The sequence below is a fragment of the Suncus etruscus genome, chromosome 8 (genome assembly GCF_024139225.1).
Source record: "Suncus etruscus isolate mSunEtr1 chromosome 8, mSunEtr1.pri.cur, whole genome shotgun sequence".
Taxonomy (NCBI): Eukaryota; Metazoa; Chordata; class Mammalia; order Eulipotyphla; family Soricidae; genus Suncus; species Suncus etruscus.
In genome coordinates this window covers 17,914,508-17,940,305 of record NC_064855.1, presented here as the reverse complement: position 1 = coordinate 17,940,305, position 25,798 = coordinate 17,914,508, and the positions used below count along the sequence as shown (strand labels likewise).

Sequence of the window (25,798 nt, the reverse complement as noted above, 5' to 3'; positions counted from 1 at the left end):
GTGTCACATCTGATTGCGGGCAAAGGAGTAACCTACACATTGTCCTAAAAGTCATTTAGATTCTGGGTGCCTGAAGAGAAGCTTAAGCTTTCTTGACAGGTAGAAAAAAAATCAGGGAGGTGCCTCTGGTATCCCTAGAACCCAGAGAGGACTGCATCATCTTTCCAGGAAGACCCTGACTACAATATGAGTATGTCAAAATACCCTCCATTCCAGATGGCTGATTGAATAGCCCAGAGCTCATCGCTTATATTTTAATTATGCCCATAAATCACATGTTATAACCCACCAAGTCTCTTCTGAAATAGAACCATACTCCAAGATTTATTTTTAAGTAATGAGGTAAGGCCCAGCGCATTTTCTGGGGGATTGTTTTATAACTTGGTTGGTGTTGTAGGGTTCAGGGCTAAAAGCCAGATGACACTTTGTATTTAAACACAATCACTGTCCAGAATATATCACCCAAGTTGGCCTAAATGTCATTAGAAAATTGACCTGCTATATAAAAATAAGAAAAATAGTGAGGTCCGTGCTCTTTTGGAACATTAGTTACTGAGATGCCAACACCCACTGATCACCAATTAGGTGCAGGCATCTGAGATTTTCATAATACACTGCCATTTTTTTTTTAAAGACAAAAACCCACAAAAGAGATTTAGCAAGACAAAATTTTGTCCATGAGTCAAAGTTGCACAGAGGGTTAAATACCAGGAAGCTGCGGGTCACAGTACAGTAACAACCAATTAAAAAATATATGAGAAAGACATTCTGACTTGATGAGGCTTTCCTGAAATGTGCTTTGCTCTTTCTATAAAGGGAAAAATATATAAAAGGAAACTCTTGGTGAGGTTAGAATGGCTTGCTGGCAGATTACAATTGATTTCATGCCAGTCTGACCTTGCACCACATTTCTAAGATCTTTGCAGATGAAATTCAAGACTCTGGAACCTGCATTTCACTTTCCTATGTAAATGGAAACTCGCAGTCTCCTCTCTAGATCACAACACTAATGTAGTGAGGCGGTGTCAGCTTTGTTTTAAATTTAAAGTGGTACTTTGTGGTGTCATCCGAGAGAGGACAATCCCTGCAACCCCATCATCCAGGGCTCCTGCCACCCATCCCTGGGGATGTTTGAACCAAGACTCGTGATTCTCCAGTTTGCTCTCAGACCTGCTCGTGGCTAACTGTGCTGCATCCCCACTTGACTCTCCTCCAAGATCTCCAGTGGACTGGGGTCAAAGTGGACTGTGGCCAGGTACCAGGTACTGACCATTTCAGAGCTTCCTAGGTTGATCGATCCCAAGAGTTAACCTGGGTGAAAAGGACAACATTGGATGGGAGGTTGGGTCAGCTCCTGTGTGTGTTGGTGACAAAGCATGGACTGAGGGGGTGCCCTGGGAAGCTGACTGTGGATTGGAGGCAAAGTAGAGCTGAACCCCAAATCTGGGAAGTGTGTTTGGTGACATACTCACCAGCCACAGCATGGCCACCTCAATTGTCCAGAGAGAAGACCAACCCCTCCCAGAAGCATCTGCGGAAGCTGCATAATTGGAGGTGAGTTGGAAACACCCAAGGAGGGTGGAGCCTGATCGCCACCAAATACTGTGTCTTTTGAGACCAACCCTGCTCAGAAGTGGCTGAAGAAGCTTTGTGATGGGAGTTGAGCTGGCAATGCCCAAGGAGGATGGAGCCAGAGGAGCCTGGCTGCTCCACTTTGCGGCTACACACATCCCCTAGTCAATGATCACTGGAAAAACATGCGGAAAACATCACACTACAGATGCAACAATAGGGGAACAACGCAGGACAACACCATGCATAGAGAATAAAGATGGCTGCTCTGATGACCTGAAAATGCCAACCACCTAACCGCCTCTCAGATAAGGACTTTAGAGAAGAAATATGGAGGATGTTCACAGAACTCAAAGAAAGCATAGATAGAGCTGAATGGACCACACATTCGAATCGAGAGGATATGAAGACAGAACTCAGAAAACTCCAAACTGAAATAACAGGACTGAAAAACTTGGTAGACAAAATGAAAAATGGAGAAAGTGTCTCCAACAGAGTAACAGCAACTGAGGATAGAATCAGTGAGATGGAAGATGAGATGTATAACAACTCCATACAGTAAAAATGATAAAAAAGTGCCTTGAAACAAATGATCAGACAATGGAAAAAAACCCTCAAGAATGAATAGATGAAAATAGAAGTCTTTGATAAACTCAACAGAAACAACATAAAAATCATTGGAGTCTCAGAGACCCAGGGAGAAAATCTTCAGGAAGAATCAACAGTTAAGGAAAACATTGCAGAGAAACTCCCAGAGCTAAAGATTGATTGCAACCAAATTGTCCAGAGAGCCCAGTTTCCACTGGGGACAGCAGTGTCTACTCCTCCCTGGGTACAGGGACTGGGTGAGGGCAGAGTCCACGGAGTTCTCAAGAGTGAAAGAAATTGTCTTGATCGTCATGAGCCATGGAGCACCCCTTGGTTTTGTTGGTTTCCTGGAGAAGGGTCCCTGCTATCACATCTGGGTCTGAGCTGGACCACTAGACTATGCTGGCCAGAGGGCTGAGACATCAGGAGTGGGGTGAGCAGCACAATGAGGGCTCTCAGAGGGGCCCACCAGCCATCATCATAGTGCAATGCAACTTCTTCTCTTCACAGTGAGCAACTCTATAGCTACAGAAATGCCTTGTCTATCCAGCAGAATAAAATTTCATTCTGTGATACTAAGGTGGAAAGTGATATTCCCAGTGCTTTAGAAATGGGGTGCATGCTGTGCTCATGAAGCACCTTGCTACCGTTTTGGGAATCTGCAAGCATGAGCGCCCTTCTTGGGCATAACACTTCTTACACAGGAATCTGATCCTGGGGCTAGAGTGTTCAGCAGGTTGGAAGCAAGTGCTGCATGCAGAAGGCCTGGGTCTTATCTAAGCAACTGCATGGAACCCCAGGAAGTACCAGGGTTGACTGCTGAGCATTGATGGTGTTCTACCTCAAGACCCCAAAACATAAAGATTTGTTATTGAAGAAAAGTTGCTGGCTTTTGTATCCTGGGTGCTCAGAAGTGTACCAATGCATGGCACAGAATAATTCATTCCCGTTTATCAGATGAATGAAAGATGAGAAAGGTGAAATGCTCCTCTGAGCTCTGCTCCTGATTTAGAAAGTAAAACTAGACCCTCACATTCACCTTAGCCCTGTTAAGGAGAAGCCAATAGTAGAAGTGTGGGCAGATGTCTGGAGCCCCTCGATGGCAGTGAGGCTGGGTGGACAAAGGTTTACATGGGTCAGAGGCTGAAGTGGAGCAAGGACATGACTGGGGCCAACAGAATGAAGTGGCCTGACCTGAAGTATGTGCAGGGGATTCTCAGATTCTCACATTGCACTTCTTGCCTCTAGGATGGGTTTGGGAGGGCTGAGGGGGGTTCCTTGGCATTGAGTCCCTCATGCCATGGTGCCCACCCCTTCTCTGACATCTCCCAGCTCTCCCCACTGTGTGTGGCTGGTGGAACACCTTTAGGGAAGTCACAGACATGGCTCCTGGCATCGAGGGGCTGATAGGGGGCTTAGTCACCTTTAACTACTTCCTGGTATATTTGTGCCTTCACGTTTCTGGATGCGGGTCTCCAGGGTGGTCCTTCCCAGGGGACTCTAAGGGCTGCTGTTTGGTCATTCTTGTGACATGTCTAGGTCCTGCTTAACAACCATTTGGCCTTCTAGAGTCAACATCTGACCTTGATTTCAAAAGCATTGAACAGAATGGGCGGGGTTTGGCTGTGTCAGCACTCAGTAGCTTCAGAGGCACTTTCCTTAAGACTCTGTGTGTGTGTGTGTGGGGGGGGGGTTGGCTGTATGTGTGTGTGGGGGGGTTGGCTATGTCAGCATTCAGCAGCCTCAGAGGCACTTTCCTTAAGACTGTGTGTGTGTGTGTGTGTGTGTGTGTGTGTGTCTATGTCTTATAAATTCACTCATCTCACTCCAAGGCTGGAAATGGTATGTCCATGTGTGTCTGTGTGACTTGATCAAGTCACTCAAGTCTCATGCCACTGGGCCCACCTGCTACTCCCTTTCCCTATGAACCCCTCTGCACTGCCACTGCACATGGCACCAACCATATAGAAAGCGAATATTCCAAGGACAAAGGCCTACTGCTGCTCGGTGCTAATAGGGAAACTTTTGCTGAAATCGAGAGGCTCTAGGCATTGATCGCTTTTCATGAGGCACATGAATTTGAGAAATAACATCCTAGAAACGCAATTCATTGCTTTAAAATGAAAGGATTGGAAGAAAACACATAATTTTATTTTTACAAAAGAGGCAGGATGCTTGCCTTATACACTTTCAACCCAGGTTTGGTCCTTGGCATCCCATTTAATCTCGAGTGCTAAACCAAAACTAAGTCCTGAGTACCTCTGTATGTGCCCCGCCCCAATTAAAAAAAAAAAAAAGACAAAATAACCAACCAGGTGATGTGACCAGAGAGAAATGAGGCTTGAGAGACACAGCCTGGGAGCTGGACGATCCCGGCTAGAAGCTCCATCTTGCTTCCCTCCAAGTCCAATCAGGAAGAAGCTGGCAGCACCCAGTTTCTCCCTCCTGCTGTCGATACCAGAACAGCATCTCTTTTGGTACAGACACAGAACAGGTTTTGTTTGGCCCCCCCCAATTGAGGGAATGAAAGGACAAAGAAAAGGAGGGGAAAAAAAAAACCCAATCGCCTCGCCTTCTCAGAACCCTGAGTAAACAGAAATAGGGACTCACAAAATACCTGGCTCCATCAAGTCAATAAAACTCATTTTGGTAATGATCCCACGTACTGTACATGATTAAATGCCAGCTGGTAATCAGTGCAGAGAGGGCATTACAACACCCACTTCTGAAGTTGTTTTTTTTTTTTTTTGGTTTCCATTTTCTCTCCCAAGTTCATTTCTTCATTGTTACTCCTACTTTTCCCCACAAAATAAACAGGTAGACACTGGGTCTCAACCCTCTCCAAACGAGGATTTTTGCAAAACATTTTAAGGAGCAGGTTGCGTGCTCGCGTGTGTGTGTGTGTGTGTGTGTGCGCGTGTGCGTGTGTGTGTATGGGGGAAGTGAGGAGAATGCACAGCAGTGATTCCAGAGCTTTCGATTCACCACAGTCCCGAGAAGGCCACCCCTCAGCACATCCCGGCGAATCCCTCACTGAGGGTCATGGCTCCGCTTTGAATTTCCAGCTCATGTCACTGCATGTTGCCACCTTGATGCTATTTAGACAGTTTTCCTTTACGGTTCAGACAGTGAACTGTTCGCGTTTAAACAGGCTTTTATTTGACAAGAGTCGGCTCCCTCAGATCTCAAGCTCTCCTAACGGCGCTACAATTGTATTGTGTTCTGCCATAATCAACCAGGTTGTAAATTGGAGCATCGCGACGTACACAGACACTCGAAAGAAAGAAAAGGGGGAGAGAGAATGGTGGGTCACATAGCTCAGACATTAAAAGGCAGAAATCACTAGCCTCCTAACATCTAAAGCTGGCGCGCGTTAATTATTTTGTGCTTTCGACGTTTAGCTGCATGCGGCTGCGGTTCCTTGCCGTATCCCGGAATGAAAGTGGGAACATTAAGAGACCTACTGCATGTTCTCCAGCCCCGCCAACGTGCCTATGAGAAAACCTTATTAATGAGCTTGCAAACGAGCACCCAACAGGGGAATGTCACAAACAAGAGCGGCTAATGCCCCAGAAAATCAAATAACTGAACACTTGGCTGATTGTGGTGCCTTTCATATTTATAATAAAAAAGGGGGGGGGCTTGAACGCACTAATTCTGACGGGGTCAACACCTTGCTGAACAAAACAACTCATTTATTTATGTTCAGAAATCTCCAGATGATAAATTACATTGATGTTAATCACTTCAATGCATACTACACAATTAATATTGGCCCTTGCTGAAAAACTTAAGGATTATTAAAAAAGTATGACAGCATACACATCTGGCTGATTTTTCACATAATTGGGCACAACAATTTCTCTTCGTACCACAAATAAGGGGCCCCACAAACACCGTGAAAGTCTGTGTTCAATTAATTAGGACTTAAGTCCACAGACAAAGCAATTTCGAGTTGTTCAAGCGTTGTCTCCCAGGAAGCAAGGCCACACTTCCTCCCAGGGGAGAAGCGCAGTCCCTCCATATTTTTGGCCTCCTCCTGGTCCCTGCCATATTGACAGAATTCCCATATTTCCTAGCATACACTGTAGATGCTTATATCCTTCCAAAAAAGTATATTTTTTAAATTTTTATATAGTTTTGGTTTTGGGGGTCCACACCCGGCTGTGCATTCGGGGGCCATATGTAGTGCTGGGTCAGAAACATACAAGTCAAGTACTCTACTTGCTACACCATCTTTCTTAGATTAGGTTTCCACATGCCTTCTTGGAAGAGTGAGTGGGATGGAACCAAGTGAGCCTTAACATCAGCCCTGCTAGCTTCAATTCATTCACAAGATAGTCTGCTAACCACAGGGTAAAGATAGTCTTTTTTTTCTTAATTTATTTATTCTTTGGTCACCTGACACCTCTCAAGGGTTATTCCTGACTCTGAACTCTGGAATCACTACTGGCATGCTTGGGGGACTGACCATATGGGTGCCAGGATGGAACCGAGGTTGGCTATAGGCAAGGCAAAGCGCCTTACCCACTATACTATATCTCTGGCCCCATAATAAGAGAAATTCTTAATCTGAACCCCTGGATATTTGAATCCAGGGCTTCCTGGTAATGAGTGAATGAGCATCATGGGTAATGTAAGGAAGATATTAAAAATAAGAACTTCAGATTTCTTGTGTTTTAAAGATCATTTTACATGAGGCTTGCTTAGGTTAAAAGAATGGATAATTGATAAAAGCAATAACAAATGTAAGTTATGTTAAGATGAGTTAAAGAAAAATTCACAGTAAGACTAGGTAAGAACCCGTGGATGTGATAAAAATGGACATAATGGTCCTTTGACTATTCTTGAGTTAGGAATCCTTAAATCATAAGCAAAATATAAACATAAACAGACACTTTTGTTCCTCTTCCGCACTTTTATAAGCAACTTGAAGGTTCTGAAAGGGGTCAATGGTCCCATTAGTGACCCCAAGAGTGCATGTGGATTTCAGAAGAAAACGTCCTGGTTTGAGGGACCCAAACACTTCCCACATGCCTGCAGCTTAGATACCAAATCTCACACAAACAAGTGTCTTCATTTAGCCTGACCAATAAGACAAGAGCCTTCAGATAAAGGATCCGGTGGCAGGGATGGAACTGAGCCCTTGGGCCAATGTCTCCGGCCCAGTGACAAAACATCAGCCACAGCAAAGTGGGGCTGCCACAAGCTTCTGTGGCAGGAGGCATTTGGCCTGCAGAGCAACTGGCAGCTAGGAGAATGAGGTGCATAGATAGGAAGCAGAAGTTTCAAGGCATCTGACCAGGATTCAAAAAGTGACTGAAAGAATTCTTTGGGGCCCCAAGTTCTCCGAAGTGCCCTAGGACTGGACATTCAGGAACCCTCAGGTGATGTTCTTGAACTCTGGAAATCTTGTTTAAGATGTGAAACCAGATTCTCAAGTCCCACCCCCACCCCCCACCCCCCGAACTATGTGACATTTTGTAATTTTTTAAACTTCTTTTTATGCAAGGGACACTTTCCCCTAATTTACATAGTTTCCAAGAAATGGAGTCTCCAGGATACATCTCGTGGCTTATTTTGGACAGAAGACCAGTGCCCCCTAGAAAAGGTGCCATATTGGCACTGATGGTGTTCCATGGGCCCAACTTTGGAAGGCCAGGTCACTTTCTCACAGTTCTTGGTAAGACTGAAGTCAAATTAATTCAGAAATGTTTTGTTTAGAACTGTTTTTTGACCACCATTCAGCTGTGCTCAGGGACTGACCATATGTGGTGCCAGGGACTAAATTGGAGTGGACTGTATTCCCTGTACTATCTTATCTCTCTGGCCCCCAAATTCAGATATGGAATTGTATTCTGGTTCTTAAGAGGACCAAGCTCACTGACATGGGCTTAAAATACATAGCATTTGCGAATGAGTGTAATTTTGTAGGTGGGTGGAGCTGTTTTCTATTTTAGAAGATACTCAGGGAACCTACTAAAGAGTTTAGGGGTGGGAACTCGTTGAGTATCTACTCAGGTCTCACAAAGGAACTAATGTATTATTAAAGCTAATGGGCCCCTACATGGAAAGTTAATGGATATTAAGTTTGCTTAAATGAATCACATATTAACAAAGTCACAAGAAATCTACTATCTGCCAATTTAGATAATATCTGATCATTTCTGTTTTCCCATTATAGGGACATTACACCACAATAGTTTTAGTGATATGAAAATTATAAGCATGATGCCCATAATGAAGCTGCATAATGAAGTAGATGAAATGAATTAACAAGAAAACCTGCATTATATAATGTTAAATTGAGCCCAGCTCACAGGATGAGAAGGTTGGAAAGGGATGATCTTTGAAAAGCAACTTTTTGCAACTGATGGGAGCCAAAAGAGTGAAAAGTTATTAGAAGTAAATAACTTGTTACTACCTTTTTTACTGACCCTTCCTTCACTTATGCTGAACTGAAATGTGATAAAGATTACTATAGTAGGTTGAACAGAAACCTCACCACCCCACCCCACTCCCGAGCCTTCAGGGAATATGCCCATATCCTAATTCCTGAAACCTGTGATTGTGGCCTAATTTGAAAATGGGGTAGGGGTTTGTGCACATGCCATTAAGCTGAGGGAGAGGAAAGAAAAACATTCTAAATGCTATAGGTGGTCACTAATTCCGCTGGCAAGGAACCTTAAGTAAGACACACAGAGTAGAAAGTCATGTGGCAGGGGAGAGAGCACCCAGAGAGACTAGAGACTTGGCCAAGGCATTGGTGCAAGGTTTAAGAAACAGCTCCTGTGTTCATAAACAGAAGAGAAGATAGAGAGAATGACCACAGGGCATAGTGAGGACACAGTCTCACTCCCTACGATGTGGCTTTCGCTGATGAGGCCATTAAGGGTGTGGCACCGATCCCACAGCCTTCCCTTCCCTGTGCTAATTTTAACCAAAAGAAATGGAAGAGAAGGTGTAATTGAAAACAAAGGCTTGAGGCAGCATGAAAATGCAAGCCCTTCTCTAAAAATTCTGCACCTAGTATGGGGTTATTAAAGCAAGCGGAATTCATGGGGAAGGGGAGTTGGCATAGAAAGGATTGTCAGCAATAGTCACACAATGTAATTAATTAAGTTGTGTGCAAGAACAGACAGAAATCATTTAAAATTTTTACATTTGGACTAAATGTAGTATTTTCAAAATCCTCTTTGGCAAACACTTATATGGTAATTTTTTTCAGTAAAATAACTATTCAGGACTTTAAAAGAATGAATAACTTGGGTCCTTCTAAGGTTCGAATGTTTGAATCTCCCCCCACATCCATACAGTGAAATCCTAGCATTCCACAAGATGGTACCAGGAGGTGGGACTTATGGAAAGTTCGTCCATGGAGGGGGGCAGAGCTCTCCTGTATGGGGGTGAGTTATTTATTCCTGATAAGACAACTCCAAGCCTCTTCCACATGAGGGCATACCACAGTCACAGTTGAGGACTCAGGTATAAGCTGCCACTGGTTCCTCACCAGGTGGGACCCTCTCCTGGACTGTGTCAGCCCTTGAAATCGGAAAGGGAAATGCCTGAGGTCTATACCTGCTCAGTGGAGGGCACTTTGTCAGAGTGCTTACCTTAATGAGCCAGGTATTCACCCTAAACTTCCAGGTACTCCCACATATAAGCACTACACTTGTGGATACTCCCACATAATCTGACAGCATTTCCAGGAAATCCCACTATACTTGCACGTATTTCCAACATGTACCCAGGAATACCCAGGTATTTCCTACCTACTCTACATTTCCAAGAACTCCCACTGCATTTCCGGGTCCTCCCACTGTACTTGCAGGTACTCACACTGCACTTCCAGATAGCGCTGCGTCTGCAGGTTTCCCGTCACAGCAGGGTGTTCCACCTGACAGATCAAGGGGACCCCATCGTCCTCCTTGTGCACCTTCAGCATCAACTGGCTTGTCACCGTGTACATGTCTGACCACTCTTCCACCTCTGATTTTCCTGGGAAGCAAAAAGACAGTGAGGGACCAGAGTGAGTGGGTTTATGCTGCTCTGGGGGAACATCTGTCCCAGTCCTTTACCCCCAATGTTTTTATTAAGCTTAGTTTTTAAAGTTTGGGGGTTCTGGTGGTACCTGGGGGGACAATAGGTGGGATTAAACTGGGTCAGCTATGTGCAAAGCAAATGCCTAACCCTTGCACTATCTTTCCAACCCCAAGTTGTGTTTTTACATATTTACTTATTTGTTTTTGGTTTCTGGGTCACCCTGGTGGTGCTCAGGGTTCATTCCTGAATTTGTAGTCAGGTATCACTCCTGGCAGGCTGGGGTAACCATATTGAGTGTCAGGAATAGAACCTGGGTCATCTGGGTGCTAGGCAAGTACCCCATTCACTTTACTATCTCCAGATCCACAATAATATGATTTTAATGCATTGGTTGGAGATCACTTGGGATGAAGATAATCTATTGTTAAACATGATCATTTCTGACTTTCTCAACTTTGAAGCATCCTATTAAGGGAAAAGCAATTCCATGAAGCATAATGTAGCTTAAACGCATTGCATAATTTTAAATCTAGAACCTCCCAGTAAAAGGCAGCTGGAACTTTCACCCTTTTGACATTGAGGAGGAGGAAAAAAGTGCTTTCACTCCCACAAACATCTACACTAGAAACATCTCCTAGGTTGTCATGTGGCTTAAAAAAATCCCAGGACATCATCCAAGAAGAACCCCTAAGAAATTCAATCACTGGTGGTGATATAAACAACCCCCTTCTCCCACCCCCATTAGCAACAATTAAGAGAGAAAGTAAATAGATTTACATAATTGAAATTGTAATTGAAATGTTCAAACTCTCACTTTGGGAAGACCTAAAAAAAAAAAAAAAAATAAAGCAGCAGTGGGAAGAGCAGAGTTAGATACAGGCTTGGGGCCAGATGGTAGATGTGTCCAAGAACACCAGAAAAGGGGGGAGAGGCTTCCGGACGGATGAATAGGCCTGGCGGCCCCTTTCCTGAACTCCGAGCTCCCCAGGACATGGTGCACCATTAACTTTCTTTTAATGTTTTGTACTTATCGGTGCACATTTAATGGCTCAATTCACTTGGAAAAGCAGAGGGGAAATGAGAAACTCCATCCGTCCAAAACCATACCTAGGAAATAGGAGATGAAAACAGGGCAAGCTTTTTGAAATTTAAGCTGTTCTACATATAGACTTATCTGTTCCTAGATATAGATTTTTTTTTTACATCCTCCTTTCTGAAAGGGCTATTCTTTGCTTCTTGGCACTCGACTAATTCAACAAGCATTATACAGAGAAAGTTTCTTATAAGTATTATCTCATTTCATCTTTAGAATAATTCCATACAGTATTTAAGAATAATCCCCCCCCCCTTTTTTTTGAATGAGGAGAGGCCTCCAAAGCAGTGCTCATGGTTATCTCCCTCACCCCAGGCATTATAACATCTGGGAAGTGGGGGCTGGTTGCTCAATGCTAGGGTCTGAAGATGAGATGCTACCTGAGCCCTGAATATTGGGAGTCTTTAGGGCTACATTTGGTGTGTTTGGAGGCTATGTAGTGCCATGGATTGATCCCAGCCTGGTCTCATGCCATCTCTGCATGACTTCCCCAGTCCTCATCTGAGACAAGACTGAGACAAATACAGCCAAATGGTAGAGGCACTCAGACTCTCTGTGCAGGGCACTGCTTGCGGTGCAGTGGTGGAGAGGAAGTATTTGAGAGCGGGCATGATAAGGAACATGGGGCAAGTGCAGAAAGGCTACATCTTTGATCAAGGCCATGAACAGCAATGGCCCACACTGAGTACTCAGGACTCAAAGCTGGGAAGGTCCAGGATGGCAGGGGTGAGAGAGAACACAAAAGGCACAGGTGCACTTTGCAAAATGGCAGAATGGCAGGGTTCACAAAAGTGGTGTGTGTGTGTGTGTGTGTGTGTGTGTGTGTGTGTGTGTGTGTGTGTGTGTGTGAAAACTAGGATAAATTTCTTGGTGTACTTAGAGTGATCCCACTGTCCCTTCCCCCCATACAGAAGAACATGGTCAATAGGGCTGATAATGTAACAGATGTTACAAGGACTTGGATTGAAAGAAAAATTCATTCTGGGGAACAGTTATATATTTATCTTGGGATCACCCAAGTGGTTCTTGTGAGGCCCAGGAATCCTCCTGGCACTTTTCCAACAACTGGTTGATGGGCTAAGGTCCCAGCTATGAAGAGAGGGAGCTGCCTAAATTCTACAGAGCTGGGACTACCCACCCCAGTCACACTACAGTGCTCAGAGACTTCCGGGGCTGCAACCAGTGAGCCAGAGGAGATTGAATAGTGCCAAGGACCAAATCAGCATCTTAATCTCTGTACTACCTCACTGGCCCACACTTCTTTTTAACGTACGATATGAGAACTAAGTGTTCTGACATACAATGGACCACAGGGTAAAACAATGAGGGCACCAGGAAAGCTGAACTAGAGTTTCCCGGTTGAAAGAGTAAGAAGACATATCTAGCAACCACACAGATCACCATAAACCCTCAGAGCACAGAACAAGGAAATATATATATTGGAACAACAACTTACAGTTATGGACACAAGTGGTAGCTGATGTAGTTTGTACTGACAAGAGTATTTCTGGACCAGGCCTGTTTTGCCTTTGCTTTGCTTTTTGGGTATCCCTGGTGCCTCCAGGGCCAACTAACTCCTGCAACACAGGCCAGGCAGGACTCACCTTTGAGCTCCTTGTTCCCCTTGAACCACCTGATGGTTGTGGCTGGCTTGCTGGCCATGGCGGTGCAGTTCACTTCAATCTCTTCCCCTTCCACTGCTGTGTCTTTCTGGATATCAATCATCAGGTTTCGAGGTGGGACTAAAAATCAAACAAGTACTTTGAAACACAGACATCTGGGGGGGGGGGACACCCTGCTCTTCTGTTGGGTAGAAGCAGGCATCCCTGCTCTCAGAAGGGAGACCATGAATGGAAACCAGTCCCAATGGGAAATGGAAATTCAAGGAAAAGTCAAAGTACAAAGTCATAATCCAATCAAGTGCAATTATGCAAAGATCTTTTCACTTAGATGTTCTCTCCTCAAATGATCTTATCAAATCCCCCATGAAGTTATCAGTGACCAAGTTATACCACTCAATAGATTAGCTCTCAATCTCAAGTATATTTTCAAAAGGAATATGCACATTAAATTTTCATCTTTACCTGACAGTCTCTGAAAGAAAGTCTCATTGAAGTCAACCCTTCAATTTTCATATGAAAGAGTCCAATGTTAACCAGCAAAGATCAAAAACTTGGAGTCCCTTAAAAGAATCACTCGCCACAAACACACCAGAAAATGGTGCCTCAGAACCAGTTCCATTCAATTAAAATGATTCATAGAGGGCTAGAATATACTCATGACCTCCAAAGGAGGGCGCAGTAAGAAAACCCTTTGGATATGTAGATGAAGGCCTAGAAGAGGCCAGTTAATTTGCAGCCATTTCCCATATTATGGAATTCAATGCTTTGATTTTGGAACTCAGAGGTGAGAAAGAGTGTTAAGTGCTTACATGTAGATTTATGCATCAAAATTAAGACCATGTTGCTCAAAGCATATCAAATATATGTCACTAAATGTTCCAAATAGAAAATTGGGGGGGGGGGACAATGCTGAATTTCAGATTGATAATATGGTGATGATGCTGAAGAAACTATTTTATCCTTTATCAAACTGAGTTGACTGAGAAACATCATAAAATGCATCCAAAATGGATCATGGTGAAATAAAAATATGTTAGAATACTGAATTCAGTCGAGTGAACCTAAGACTATGTACCCTGACCACCGTGGGTAAAGCAGCCAGTTCTGAGACATATGATTAATACGTTTTTTCAAATCAGAAGAGAAACAAGAAATTAAATATGTATAAATATGCCATCCTGATGATCAAGTTGAATAATAAATCTGATTCTGCTTCACTAAATGATAGGATTAAATCCCATACTTGGGATTTCCAATGGTTCTAGTCCAATGTTAAAATTGTGCCAGAAGGTTTTGAATGAAGCAGTTGAAATTTCCCAGAGAATTATGGAAAGGGGGGGAAAAGTGATTTGCATGTGTTACTTATGTTTCTTGGTGAGTGTGTAGTGGTAGTGGGCCTTAACTATCCAAGCAAAGAAGCCTCTCCTTGTTCCAAAACAACACATTTGCTCAATTGGATGTGCTGCTCAAGTGAGAGGGCCCAAATGAGCAGTTAAACGTGGCAGAAAAGTAGCCTAGCTCAAATTTTAAGAAAAATAAGCATAAAAAGTCCAACATCCAATTCAGATGCTACACATCTGCCAGCATTTTAGGAGACACAGAAAGGCAGCTACTGACTGAAATGGGATGACTCTGGCGAGTGATTTTCCCTTCATAGTCTTTCTGCCAGATGACAATCAACTGACTTAAACATTTTACACACACACACACACACACACACACACACACACACACACACACACACACACACACACACTCCCTCCTCCCTCCCTACACACACACACACACACACACACACACACACACACACACACACACACACACACACACACACTCCTTCCTCCCTCCCTCCTCCCTACCTAGAGTTGAGAGGGACTCTACTAAGAGAAATGTTCATTCTGAGTGCAGTATATAGGAATGTGTAGGTCAAATGCCAGAGGCTGATCTGGCCTAAAAATAAATTCTGAAAAAAAAAATTCTGGTGGACTATGAGAGACAAAGCAAGAGGAATGCAAAGGAAACTGCTAAAGATGGTGGACTTAGGAATAGCTTAGCGAATCAAAGTATTCTGAACAATTAAGAATTACTCCTTCCGGGCCGGGCGGTGGCGCTGGAGGTAAGGTGCCTGCCTTACCTGCGCTAGCCTAGGAGACGGACCGCGGTTCGATCCCCCGGCGTCCCATATGGTCCCCCAAGCCAGGAGCGACTTCTGAGCGCATAGCCAGGAGTAACCCCTGAGCGTTACCGGGTGTGGCCCAAAAACCAAAAAAAAAAAAAAAAAAAAAAAAAGAATTACTCCTTCCTCACACCTATATTCATTGCAGTGCTATTTACAATAGCCAGACTCTGGAATCAAACAAGATGCCCTTTAACAGATGAATGGCTAAAGAAACAGTGGTACATATATACAATGAAATATTATGCAGCCGTCAGGAGAGATGAAGTCATGAAATTCTCCTATACATGGATGTGCATGGAATCTATTATATCGAGTGAAGTAAGCCAGAGGGAGAGAGATAGACACAGAATAGTCTCACTCATCTATGGGTTTTAAGAAAAATAAAAGACACTGAAATAATTTCCAGAGATGAGGGCTGAAAGGACCAGCTCAAGATATGAAGCTCACCACAAAGAGTGCAGTTAGAGAAATAACTATGTCAGTAAGGGATGTAGAAAGCCTGTCAAGAATATAGGTGGGAGGTGAGGGAGGGAGGAGATGGGGGCATTGGTGATGGGAAGGTTGCACTGGTGAAGGGGAGGGTGTTCTTTTTATGACTGAAACCCAACTACAATCATATTTGTAACTATGGTGCTTAAATAAAGATATTATTGAAAATAGTCTCCCCCCCAAAAAATTAATAAAGCCTAAAAGTATAATCACTCATTTCAAGACATAGTCAACAATAGTGACTAATAATGTTTGATAAAAACAATGATCTAATTGAGGTGGGAAATTATCCCAGTTAAGGACAGAAACAGTGAAGGATAGAATACATAAGTGAAGAAGGTAGTTCTCTGAGGATATGCTGCGGAGGGCAGATTTATCTAAAGTTACTGTGATGGAAAAAACTTCTTAGAAAAGATATAGAATAGAGTTCTCCTAGTCTAGGCTGTGTGTATAACTTTGGGGAAAATGGTATTAGGGTCACTTGGTGGAAACTTGTGAATATTCTTGGAAACACATCCAGGACTACTGAAAAATTAAAGGGGGCCAGAGTTATTGTATATAGCAGGTAAGATGCATGCCTTGCACTCAGTCAGCCTGGGATCCATCCTCAGTACTCTAAGGGGTACCCTGAGTAGCACTAGGGGTAATTCAGGAGTTTAGAGCCAGAAGTAAGCCTTGAACATCGCCAGGTGTGGCCCCTCATAAAAAAAAGCAAATTACAGCATGTATCACATGTCTTAGTGGAATTTAGCATAAAACACTGTCTCTCTATCCAGTATAGATTTTTTGTGCATGCCTAAGCACCTGTCCAGCAACCTCTTGGAGGCTGAAGGCATGTTTGGTCTCTCCAGCACATACTACTCCTACTCTATACTCCAATTTATCTTCAGTGGTACTTCTTGTGAAAGAAGTATTGATCTTTCCCATAAGCTAAAGATGGTCAAGAGGTGAGCTCATACTGTTTCTATGTTAGGAAGAATGCCCACTAATTCACAGTAAATAAAAAGAAAGGTATGGGGACAGTTAAAACAAAAGGAAAATAAGGATTTTGTTTAGGGGCTGAGAGGGTCACTGGCAGTAAAAAAAAGCCTCTTATTTGAATGATCTATCCTTTGGGAATGCTCATAATAACTTAGTCCTTTTCTGTTGTAGCAGATTTTTCTCTATAGTTCCTCTACCCATTTCAGTGACTCCTTGGCCAATAGCCAGCTTGTGGGATCATTGTCCTGAAGCTGATGTCACCTTTAACCTTTAAGTTTATGGCTGGAGTAAACAGGTGGAAAGCTTCAAACTGTCAGAAATATGATTAGCACAGAAAAGAGCCCCTTACTATTGAGATGAGCAGCCCAAGGAGACAAATGATTATTTTCCACATGCAGGGTTTTATCAAGATTGTGAATAGAGGGCCCGGAGAGATAGCACAGCGGCGTTTGCCTTGCAAGCAGCCGATCCAGGACCAAAGGTGGTTGGTTCAAATCCCGGTGTCCCATATGGTCCCCCGTGCCTGCCAGGAGCTATTTCTGAGCAGACAGCCAGGAGAAACCTCTGAGCACCGCCGGGTGTGGCCCAAAAACCAAAAAAAAAAAAAAAAAAAAAAAAGATTGTGAATAGAAGCTCTGATTTTGATCAAGATGAGAAGAAACAGCCATAGATAAGTGGGGATTGTTTGGTTTGCAGATATAAAGCATAAGTCATAATGATGTCATTTATAAATTTATTGTATTTTTAGGGATAAGAAAATATTTTGAGATGTAAATGAGGTAACTCAAGTCTCTCTTGAGAAAGGGCAGTGGGACAAGAAAACTTAAAAGTTCATTTTTGTTTCCTAATTCTACCCTGTTTTTCCTATTCATCCTATACCATTAAATGCCAACTTTAATACTCAAAGAGTAACGTATAAAATTCAAATGTGCAAAAAGAAAAGTGAAATTGCCTCCCATCAAAGAGTACACTTGGCCCACAGTTAAAACTGTGGGCAGCACTTAGTGACAAAAATCTTAGGGTGCCAGAGCTATAAGTAGTAAACAGGGCGTTTGCTGACCCACATTCAATCTCTAGCACCCCATGGGATCCTCCTGAACCTACTCAGGAGTGATCCGATCCCTGAGCTCAGAGTCAGGGGTAATCCCTGAGCATTGCTGGGTGTGATCCTCCCCGAAAAAAAAAATCATAGTTGGGGCCGGAGAGATAGCATGGATGTAAGGTGTTTGCCTTGCACGCAGAAGGTTGATGGTTCGAATCCCGGCATCCCATATGGTCTTCCGAGCCTGTCAGGAGCGATTTCTGAGCATAGAGCCAGGAGTAACCCCTGAGTGCTGGCGGGTGTGACCCAAAAACCAAAAAAACCAAAACCAAAACCAAAAAAACATAGTTATCCCTAAGGAAGTATATACAGATGAAAACCTGAATGAGAGTCACATGGAAGAAAATTCTGGAAAATAGCAAGAAAGAGAACCTCCAATCTATAAGTGTGCTAATTATAAACATTACGCCTACGACGTTTTAAAAAATCAGCAATATCAGGATGAGTCATGTTAATTATTACAAAAGAGGAGTCTTAAACGCTGATCAGGCCAGGAAATCTTACTCTAAGACCCTTTAAAATAATTGGGTTCTCCTGTTCCTGGAATGTTAAGAGTGAATACTAATTTTAGAAGGACAAGATTGTAACAATATTAGCTACTGATATCACTAACTATATTAATCTAAAAGAAGCGTATTCTCTCTCACGTTCATCTCCGCTCATGAGCAGCACCACACACAGAGAGGCCTACGTGAGAATATAAAAAAACAACACAAATGGAAGGAGTGAATGAATATCCCTTAAGGCACCCACATGCATGTGCAACATTCTCAGCAAGTTTTTCTACTGGTAAGAATAGACATAATAGCACCCAGCAAGTCCCCATCTTGATGTCTCATATTCTGCCCAAGTTTCTGCTGAATGTTTCGAACAACTAATAGGACTCAGTATACTCCAAAGAGTGTCATCCACCAATCAAGAAGAGAGGCAGCTGTAAAAAATAAGTATGTGCAGAATTCTTTTCAGGAAGCTGTAAATTGAAATGAGGATGCTAATAGAGCATGCTTCATGCCTTTTAATATCTGAGAACTCTAAACTCTTAGGAAAAAGGTTGAAATGGATGAGCATCAGGGAAAATTGTCAGATTTTGGAATATGAAAGGCTCAAGCACTGATGACAACAATTTGACTCTGTCAAGGAATCCTAGAGTAAATTCAATGGAAAGAATATTAAATGAATGCATGATATTGACAGAAAGAGTTTCGGTGTATTGCTTTCAAGTATATTTAATTTAATGTTTTATACAATACAAGCAAAAGCTGAATACTTCTAGAATGTCAGAGCTTCAAAAGAATTGCAACCATTTTGCTTCTCAAAAGTCTAGTGCTGGTGGCCAGATTGATAGTACAGCAAGGATGACTTTTCTCTGTACACACCTGACCTGAATATGATCCCCAGAATCCTATATGGTCCTTCAAACACTGCTAGAAATAATTCCAGTGCACAGCCAGGAGTAACTCTTGAGCATCACAGGATGTGACCCAAAATACCCTCCCCAAATAAAATAAAAAATCCAGTGCTGGTATGTGACTTTCAAGCACCAGTGGATTCAGTCTATGGCTCAATCCAGGAGATCTAAGGATAAGTATATGTTGCTTGCCAATGGCCAGATATAATCCTAAAAACAAAAGGCATACATTCTGAGGATTAAAAAGCCTTGAAATGACAACATTCAGGAATTTATTGACAATAGCTAGGACCCAAAGATCAAGGATTGTGAGGCAGGAAAAATGATACAAGGTCCATTATGAAGACTGTAGTGATTGGTTTGTGCTATTGTACAGTGTGTAGGGCAGGATGACTGAGTCCTGTCAGTGCCCTTTCTTGTAAGAAAGATACTCATAATTAAAAAGCACCTGCAGTGGAACACTCAAATCCCTCTATTGTCTGTTAGGCTGCTACTTTTGTGGGAGAGCCAACAGACAACAGTGGGGGTCAATGTCCAATTTGAAGTCTATGCAACTAAGGATCAGCATTAGTGTTTCCAAACACATCTACATACCAGAAGCACAGAAAACTTCAAATACACTCTGGCAATATGGGTACCTCAGCAAATTACCAAAATAGTCATCCTAGCAAAACCGGCCTTGCTATTCTTTTTCTGCAGGTCTAATAAAAAGACTAATCCATGCACTTAAAAGCTGTCTGAGTCAACACAGACCATGTGAGAAATTTCACCAGTCACTAAACATGGCTTTTTAAAAAATCACTCCGGCTCTTACTAAGAGCCTATATGCATGCCTCAGAGCTATATTTTAGTTTCGTGAATTCAAAAAATATTTTCTCTTTTACAGCTGTGTTTAAATAAAGCAATGAAGCAGAGGCTCCATATGTCCATCCATCAATACATGTATGTTCATACACACCAAGCAAGAACGTCCTTCATATTTATCTTCTCTCTTTAATCTTTGTATCATTACACTGGAAAGCTGTAGCCTGCTGCCTCAAATAGACTTTGATTCATCATCTTCCTGAAGGTGTAAATCAGAGATCTAGCCTCACGCTATAGTGTCCGTCCTTGAAAACGAAAGATTCCCCCAAATCCAAACCAGCTGGTGCTATGTTATGTGTTTGTCTAGCGGGTAACTCATTCGGAACACCTCCAAAACACAGGAGTATCTGCTGACTCCAACGAAACTGAGAAACATGGAAACCGAGCTATTGAAATTTGCTGGGAATCGCAGGCTGGTGGTACCAAATGAAGGCACTCCGTACTCACTAGAGGTGACTGGCCAGCCTGCCTGTCAGCAGCCCAGTGCTAATTTGTAGCTGTGGTTCTTGGACAACCAATGGGGGTTGCAATTTGTGGCAAAGAAATGTGTCTGTGTGGTCTGATTTTTTTACAGCATCATCTAGAATTGAAGCAATAAACAAGGCAAGAGGCACAGCCAAAGGAAAGGAGATCAACAATATTAAACGAGATGTAACTCAGAAGGAAAAAATCATTAAGCGGATTTCATATCAGAGCTCTGCCACGGGGTACAGATGTGGGCGCCTGTTTCCCCCTCTCCTGAACAGAGGGGGGAAAAATCCCGGGACTTAGAAGCAATGACATTTCACGTGGTGAGTGATTCATTGGAGGGCTCTAAATTCTCTTGATCTTTGCTTCTGAAGCAGAAGGGTTGGAACCCAAGAGCAGGTGGAATCTATAAAGACTGCTGATTGCCATTCCTTAGAGTGTTTGGTGAAATGGGCTATTTTTAAAATTCAGCAAGATGGGCGGTGACTTCCCCCTGCATATGAGTTTGAACAGTAAAATTTTACCATTAACCTTTTCCTGGCTGCTGGAAGCCATCTGGTGGCAAGGGCCGGAAAGCCCCGTGCGGTCCCCCACCAGGCTGCCCACACCCAAGAGTCTCTTCTTACCCAACACAGTGATGGTGGTGTAGCTTTCCTGGGGGGGATCAGTGTAGAGCTGGCAAAAGTATCTTCCTTCGTCAGAGATGGAGACATTTGTCAACGACACTTTGAGTTCACTGCTAGAAAAATTCAGCAGCTGAAACCTGCTGTCCTTCAGAGCTGTGAACCGAAACACAGGGGCAGTGCTGGTGAGAGGTGCGCCGTGCCGCCTAGGCAGGCACCTTCCCCATCCCTGGGAGAACGGCTTGGCTGCACAGCAAAGGTAGCTGCCAAGCAGAAACAAGGACTCCAAGTCTTTCTGTCCCTGTTGGGTGCTGCTTTCTGTTTTCTGGGCCACTAGGTTGAACTCTGTCAATAATGGCTAGTTGACAGAATTTCCTGATGTACACACACAGGCCCTCACCACTGTTCCACCTCACCTGGCAGTGCTCAGGGCTTACTCCTAACTCTGTGCTCAATGATCACCCCTGGTGATGCTTAGGGGACAAAACCAGGGTCAGTTGCAAGCAAGGCAAGTACCTTGCCCATTGTTTCTCAAGTCCCATGTGTTTAGATTTCCTTTTGGAGATAAGTAGAAGGATCTACTTGAATCCTGACCTTCTGATCAGGGAATGTAGGACTTAGTCTTTTAAGCATCTCTAAAAAAATTAAAAGCTATATTTAATAGTGGTTTCAAATTATGAGCGAAAACTAGAAAATCATCACTCTCTCTTTCAAAGGCTAAATAAAACTCACTTGAAACATTTGGTCAAAAATAATCCTCTTGAACTTGAATGCAGTTTTGTTTCTGGAATAAGCAGGAGCTGAACTACCAAACATCCTCGGAGGTTTCACATGGGCCAGGCCATCTGACCCAGCTCCACACATCAAACCAATGATGTCACAGATGTGGGGGCTTCTTACTTACTGAGCTAAAGCCTTGGCATTAGTCATGGTACAGACTAGAAGATCATCAAAGCCAGTCTTAGATTTCCTTCATGGAAGATATGTTGACCTCCTTTCTCCTTCCTCTACCTCCAGAGTCAATAACTCATTCCCACAGATCAGGGATGTTTTAGGGGTTGGGAAGTAGGGGACACACAGATGGGGCAGGTCTAACTTGACAGCTGCTTTGGTTAGGCACCAATGTCCCCAGCCACATCTTGCTTCATTTGAACAACTCAATGAAGCAGCTCACTAAAGTTTTTGTTAGTGGCTTCTGGGAACACATGTGGAAAGAACTCAGTGCCTGGCTCCATGGTGCTCTGGAGGTGGCAGTGGTGGAAAATTGGGCTGAGTCTTTATATAGACCTAGATTGTCTGGACAACTTCCATCTGCAAACCAAAAAGATTCACTTTCAAAATGTTCTATTTTCCTCGTCTTCCCCCAATTCAAGTTGTTTGGTTCAGCTAAGTATTTGGGACTAAATTGCAATTCACCTTGAATTACTACAATCAATTCCTATTGCAAAGTAAGACAGCCTTACTTTTGAAAGAGACCATTCACGGTTTCTATTAAGTAGAACGATTATGATTGCATGTCTCTTCTTCCTTCTGAAGAATTGACTAAACTTTAAGCATCTAACACTAAATTAAAAAAAAAAAAAGGAGGCTGTGGCAATCTCTTTATCAAGACAACAAGAAGAAGGGGGGAAAAGTGGCCATCTAATAATGCTACAGGAATGAAGACTTACGCCTGAAGTCCCGGAAATAAATAGTCTGCCTGTTGGGATTCAGGAGTTGAATTACAGAGTCGTCACTCTTATTGACTTGGCAGCTGATGGTCGCAACTTCTCCCTCGATCACTGTCACGTCTTTCGTGAACAAATTCTGTCCATCACCTGGAAACGAAACAAAACAAAACCCAAAGAGACGAAAAGGTCACCAATTAAAATCTGGTTAATGGCTTTCACTCAAGTGAGAAAGAGCAGTGTGTCAGGAGTAACAGAGCAAGTCTCCTCCCTGTCCACAAATGAGTCTCCATCCCCCCAACACAGAATCAGAAGCCAAATACTGGGAAGTCCCACATAGACTTGCTCTGAGGACTTGGGAGTCCCTGACCACCTCCTCCATGGCTGGCCTCCAGGACTGTGAACAGTGGAGCATTCGTGAGGAAAGGAGCTCTTTTGTGCCTGGCTTCCTTTTTCTTTCTCTCTTTCTCTTTCTCCCCCTCTCCCTCTCCCTCTTATTTCTCTCCCTTTCCACCTCCCTCTTTGAGATGGGGAGATGCTCTGCTCAGTCTCAGGTCACATGCCCTTGAGCTAAGAGGTGCTGGTCACCTTGAAGAAAACTAAGGGACCACTTCTAAACAAGCTGAGCTTGTGAGTAGAGAAGATGCTACCAACCAGAGGCAGCTCACGGACATAGTCCTGATAGGTAGCAACTCTTTGGAGTCCACAGCAATGCCCAGGCAGGTATCCTGACTGAAAAGAGGCCTCTGAAATGCCCACCTCCACTGCAAAGGCCTCCAAGGATGTGGCCCATCCTTTAGAGCACCCATTGGCAACCCTTCTGGAAATGGTATTCAGACAGTGCCAGAAAGTCAAGGCTCCTAGATCCAGTGCTATATGGCTTCTCTACACATATGCCCTATCTAGTCTGTGGCTTTTATGCTGAGTGACAGTCGCAAGGACACCTCATAAATGTCTCAAATGATCCACAGCACAGGTAGGAGGAGAATGAATGGGGCAATCGTCCAGTGTCTAATTCTGTACTCAGCAAAGGGATCGAGAAATATATGACATTGGCTTAAACTTTAAAAAGCCACTCTGGGGGTGAAAACTGCACCAGCCTCCAGTCACAGAGCAGAAAGTGGATGAGAGCACAAATATGGGCAATGAGAAGGGCAGGCTTGCTTTTCTTAGGGAGAAAAGGGAAAGTGGGGTTTGGACCACACATGCAGTGGCTCTCAGGGCTATACCTTGGCTCTGTGGTCAGGAATGACCCCCTGGTGGTGATTGTGTGACTAACTGTGATGATGGGGATTTGAACTGGGGCCTGTTGCATGCAAGGTAAGCACCTTAACCTCTGTATGATCGATCACTCTGGCCCAGAAAGCATGCCTTTTAGCTGTTGGATCTTGGGAAAATGATTCAAAATCTCTGACTCAGCTTCCTACCCTCAAAATGGTGAGAGGGCCAAGAAGCCACCATCAGTTCTAGGATGACAGTAGAGCCAGTGAGAGGACTAAGAGACAAATAGGAGGCACTTAGCAGTGTGTCTGGCTTCTCCTAAAATGGAGCAAATGGAAGTTGCTATCATCAACAGCACTATTATTTCTCTAGATGGCATCTGAATATGTATTAACCACCATTACATGTGTGGTGTGTATGTGAGAAGGAGAGAAGGAAGGCGGAAGGAAAGAAAGGAGGGAAGAGTGACAGAGAGGGAAGAAGAGGGAGAGAGGGAGAGAAGGTAGGCTTAGAGAAGTCTCTATCAATTCAGAATGGCTCACTCCTTCCTCGAAAAATAAAAAACAAATTTTGTCACATTAAGCCACAAAGGTCACAGATAAAACACAATTCTGGAAAAAAAAAAAAGAGAGAAAGTGAGAGGGGGAGAGAGACAGCATAGAGATGCAATTAGAGTACAAGGAAGATTCCACCTGCTATCATATTTCTGCTGAAGGACTTTTTTTTTTTTTTTGGCAGGGCACAGTAGGGAAGCAGAAGGGGTGTTTAAAATGGCTTTAAGCCAAATCCACCTCAAAATAGAGCTGCCTCTGGTAGAGGATTAGAAAAGAGGAAACGAGAGGGATCAGGGAAATTTATTAGAGTCACAGATAAACAAAAATCGTGGTGCTTGAGAAGTAAACCCAAATGAACCCCAACCCTGAGCTCCCTGGTGCAGAGAATTAAGCAGGGGTGAGAAGGCAAGCCCCCGGGGCTCAGGGTAAGCTAAAGGGCATGTTGTCCCTAGCTTGATCCAAGAGTAAAGCTTAGGGGACTGAGCAGCGCCATAGAACAACAACAAACAGAAAAAGTGATCAGGAAAGAAAATGCAGGATAATGGTTTTTCCCTTTGCGGATTAATATGACAACTACAGAATTCAGAACCTTGCTGACAGGAGCCGTTAGTCCTCCAATTTGAGCAAGAACAAGGGAAGGGGAATTCCTGCCAATCAAGGCAGCTTTACAAGGTGGTTTGGCTGGCCCTGCTTCAAGTAGGTACAAAAAGGACAATCCCCTTATTTCCGTAGGTGAGCCAAGCTAGTATGAAAATTAAGGAGGAATCAAATGGCATAATTCAAAATGTTATGGTTGTCTTAAGTCATGGGACCTGTCTTGAGGAGACTCGAATACCAAATGGGGCCCACTGGAGGGCGTGCAGAGATTTCCGTTTAGCAACACACATTGAAATGGCCATGTACAAAGGCATGATTCTCCACTTCCCTACAGCAGGCAAGCAGCAGTGTTGTTCTCATAGAGGTTACTGAGCCCCTCATTTTTACTCTTCATACCTCTTATTAGCAAGTTCTAGGGAGCACACATTTTGATGAAGCTACATAGGACACTGCCACAGGAGAATGAAACACAGACGCAGTAACCAAGGTCACTCTTGTCTGCTTGACGCAAAGGCTGACAATAAAATAGCATCAGAGGGCTTTTGTTTCTTAAAGAAACAACAGGGGCTACATCAATAGTAAAGACGGGAGGGTATTTGCCTAGAACATGGCTGACCCAGGTTTGATCGCCCACATCCCATCCCATATACTCTTCCAAATACCACCAAGAGTAATTTCTGAGTATGGAGCCAGGAGTAAGCTCTGAGTATCAGCAGATATGACCCAA

General features: G+C 43.5%; 1 protein-coding gene across 1 annotated transcript in view; it reads right to left on the bottom strand.

Moving 5' to 3' along the window:
- CADM1 (cell adhesion molecule 1) overlaps window positions 1-25,798 on the bottom strand; it is a 349,055-nt gene that overhangs the window by 47,512 nt on the left and 275,745 nt on the right. The window contains 4 exon segments of the mRNA XM_049778681.1: window positions 10,000-10,158; window positions 12,901-13,038; window positions 21,036-21,188; window positions 22,703-22,849. Of these exon segments, the coding sequence (XP_049634638.1) occupies window positions 10,000-10,158; window positions 12,901-13,038; window positions 21,036-21,188; window positions 22,703-22,849 (597 nt within the window).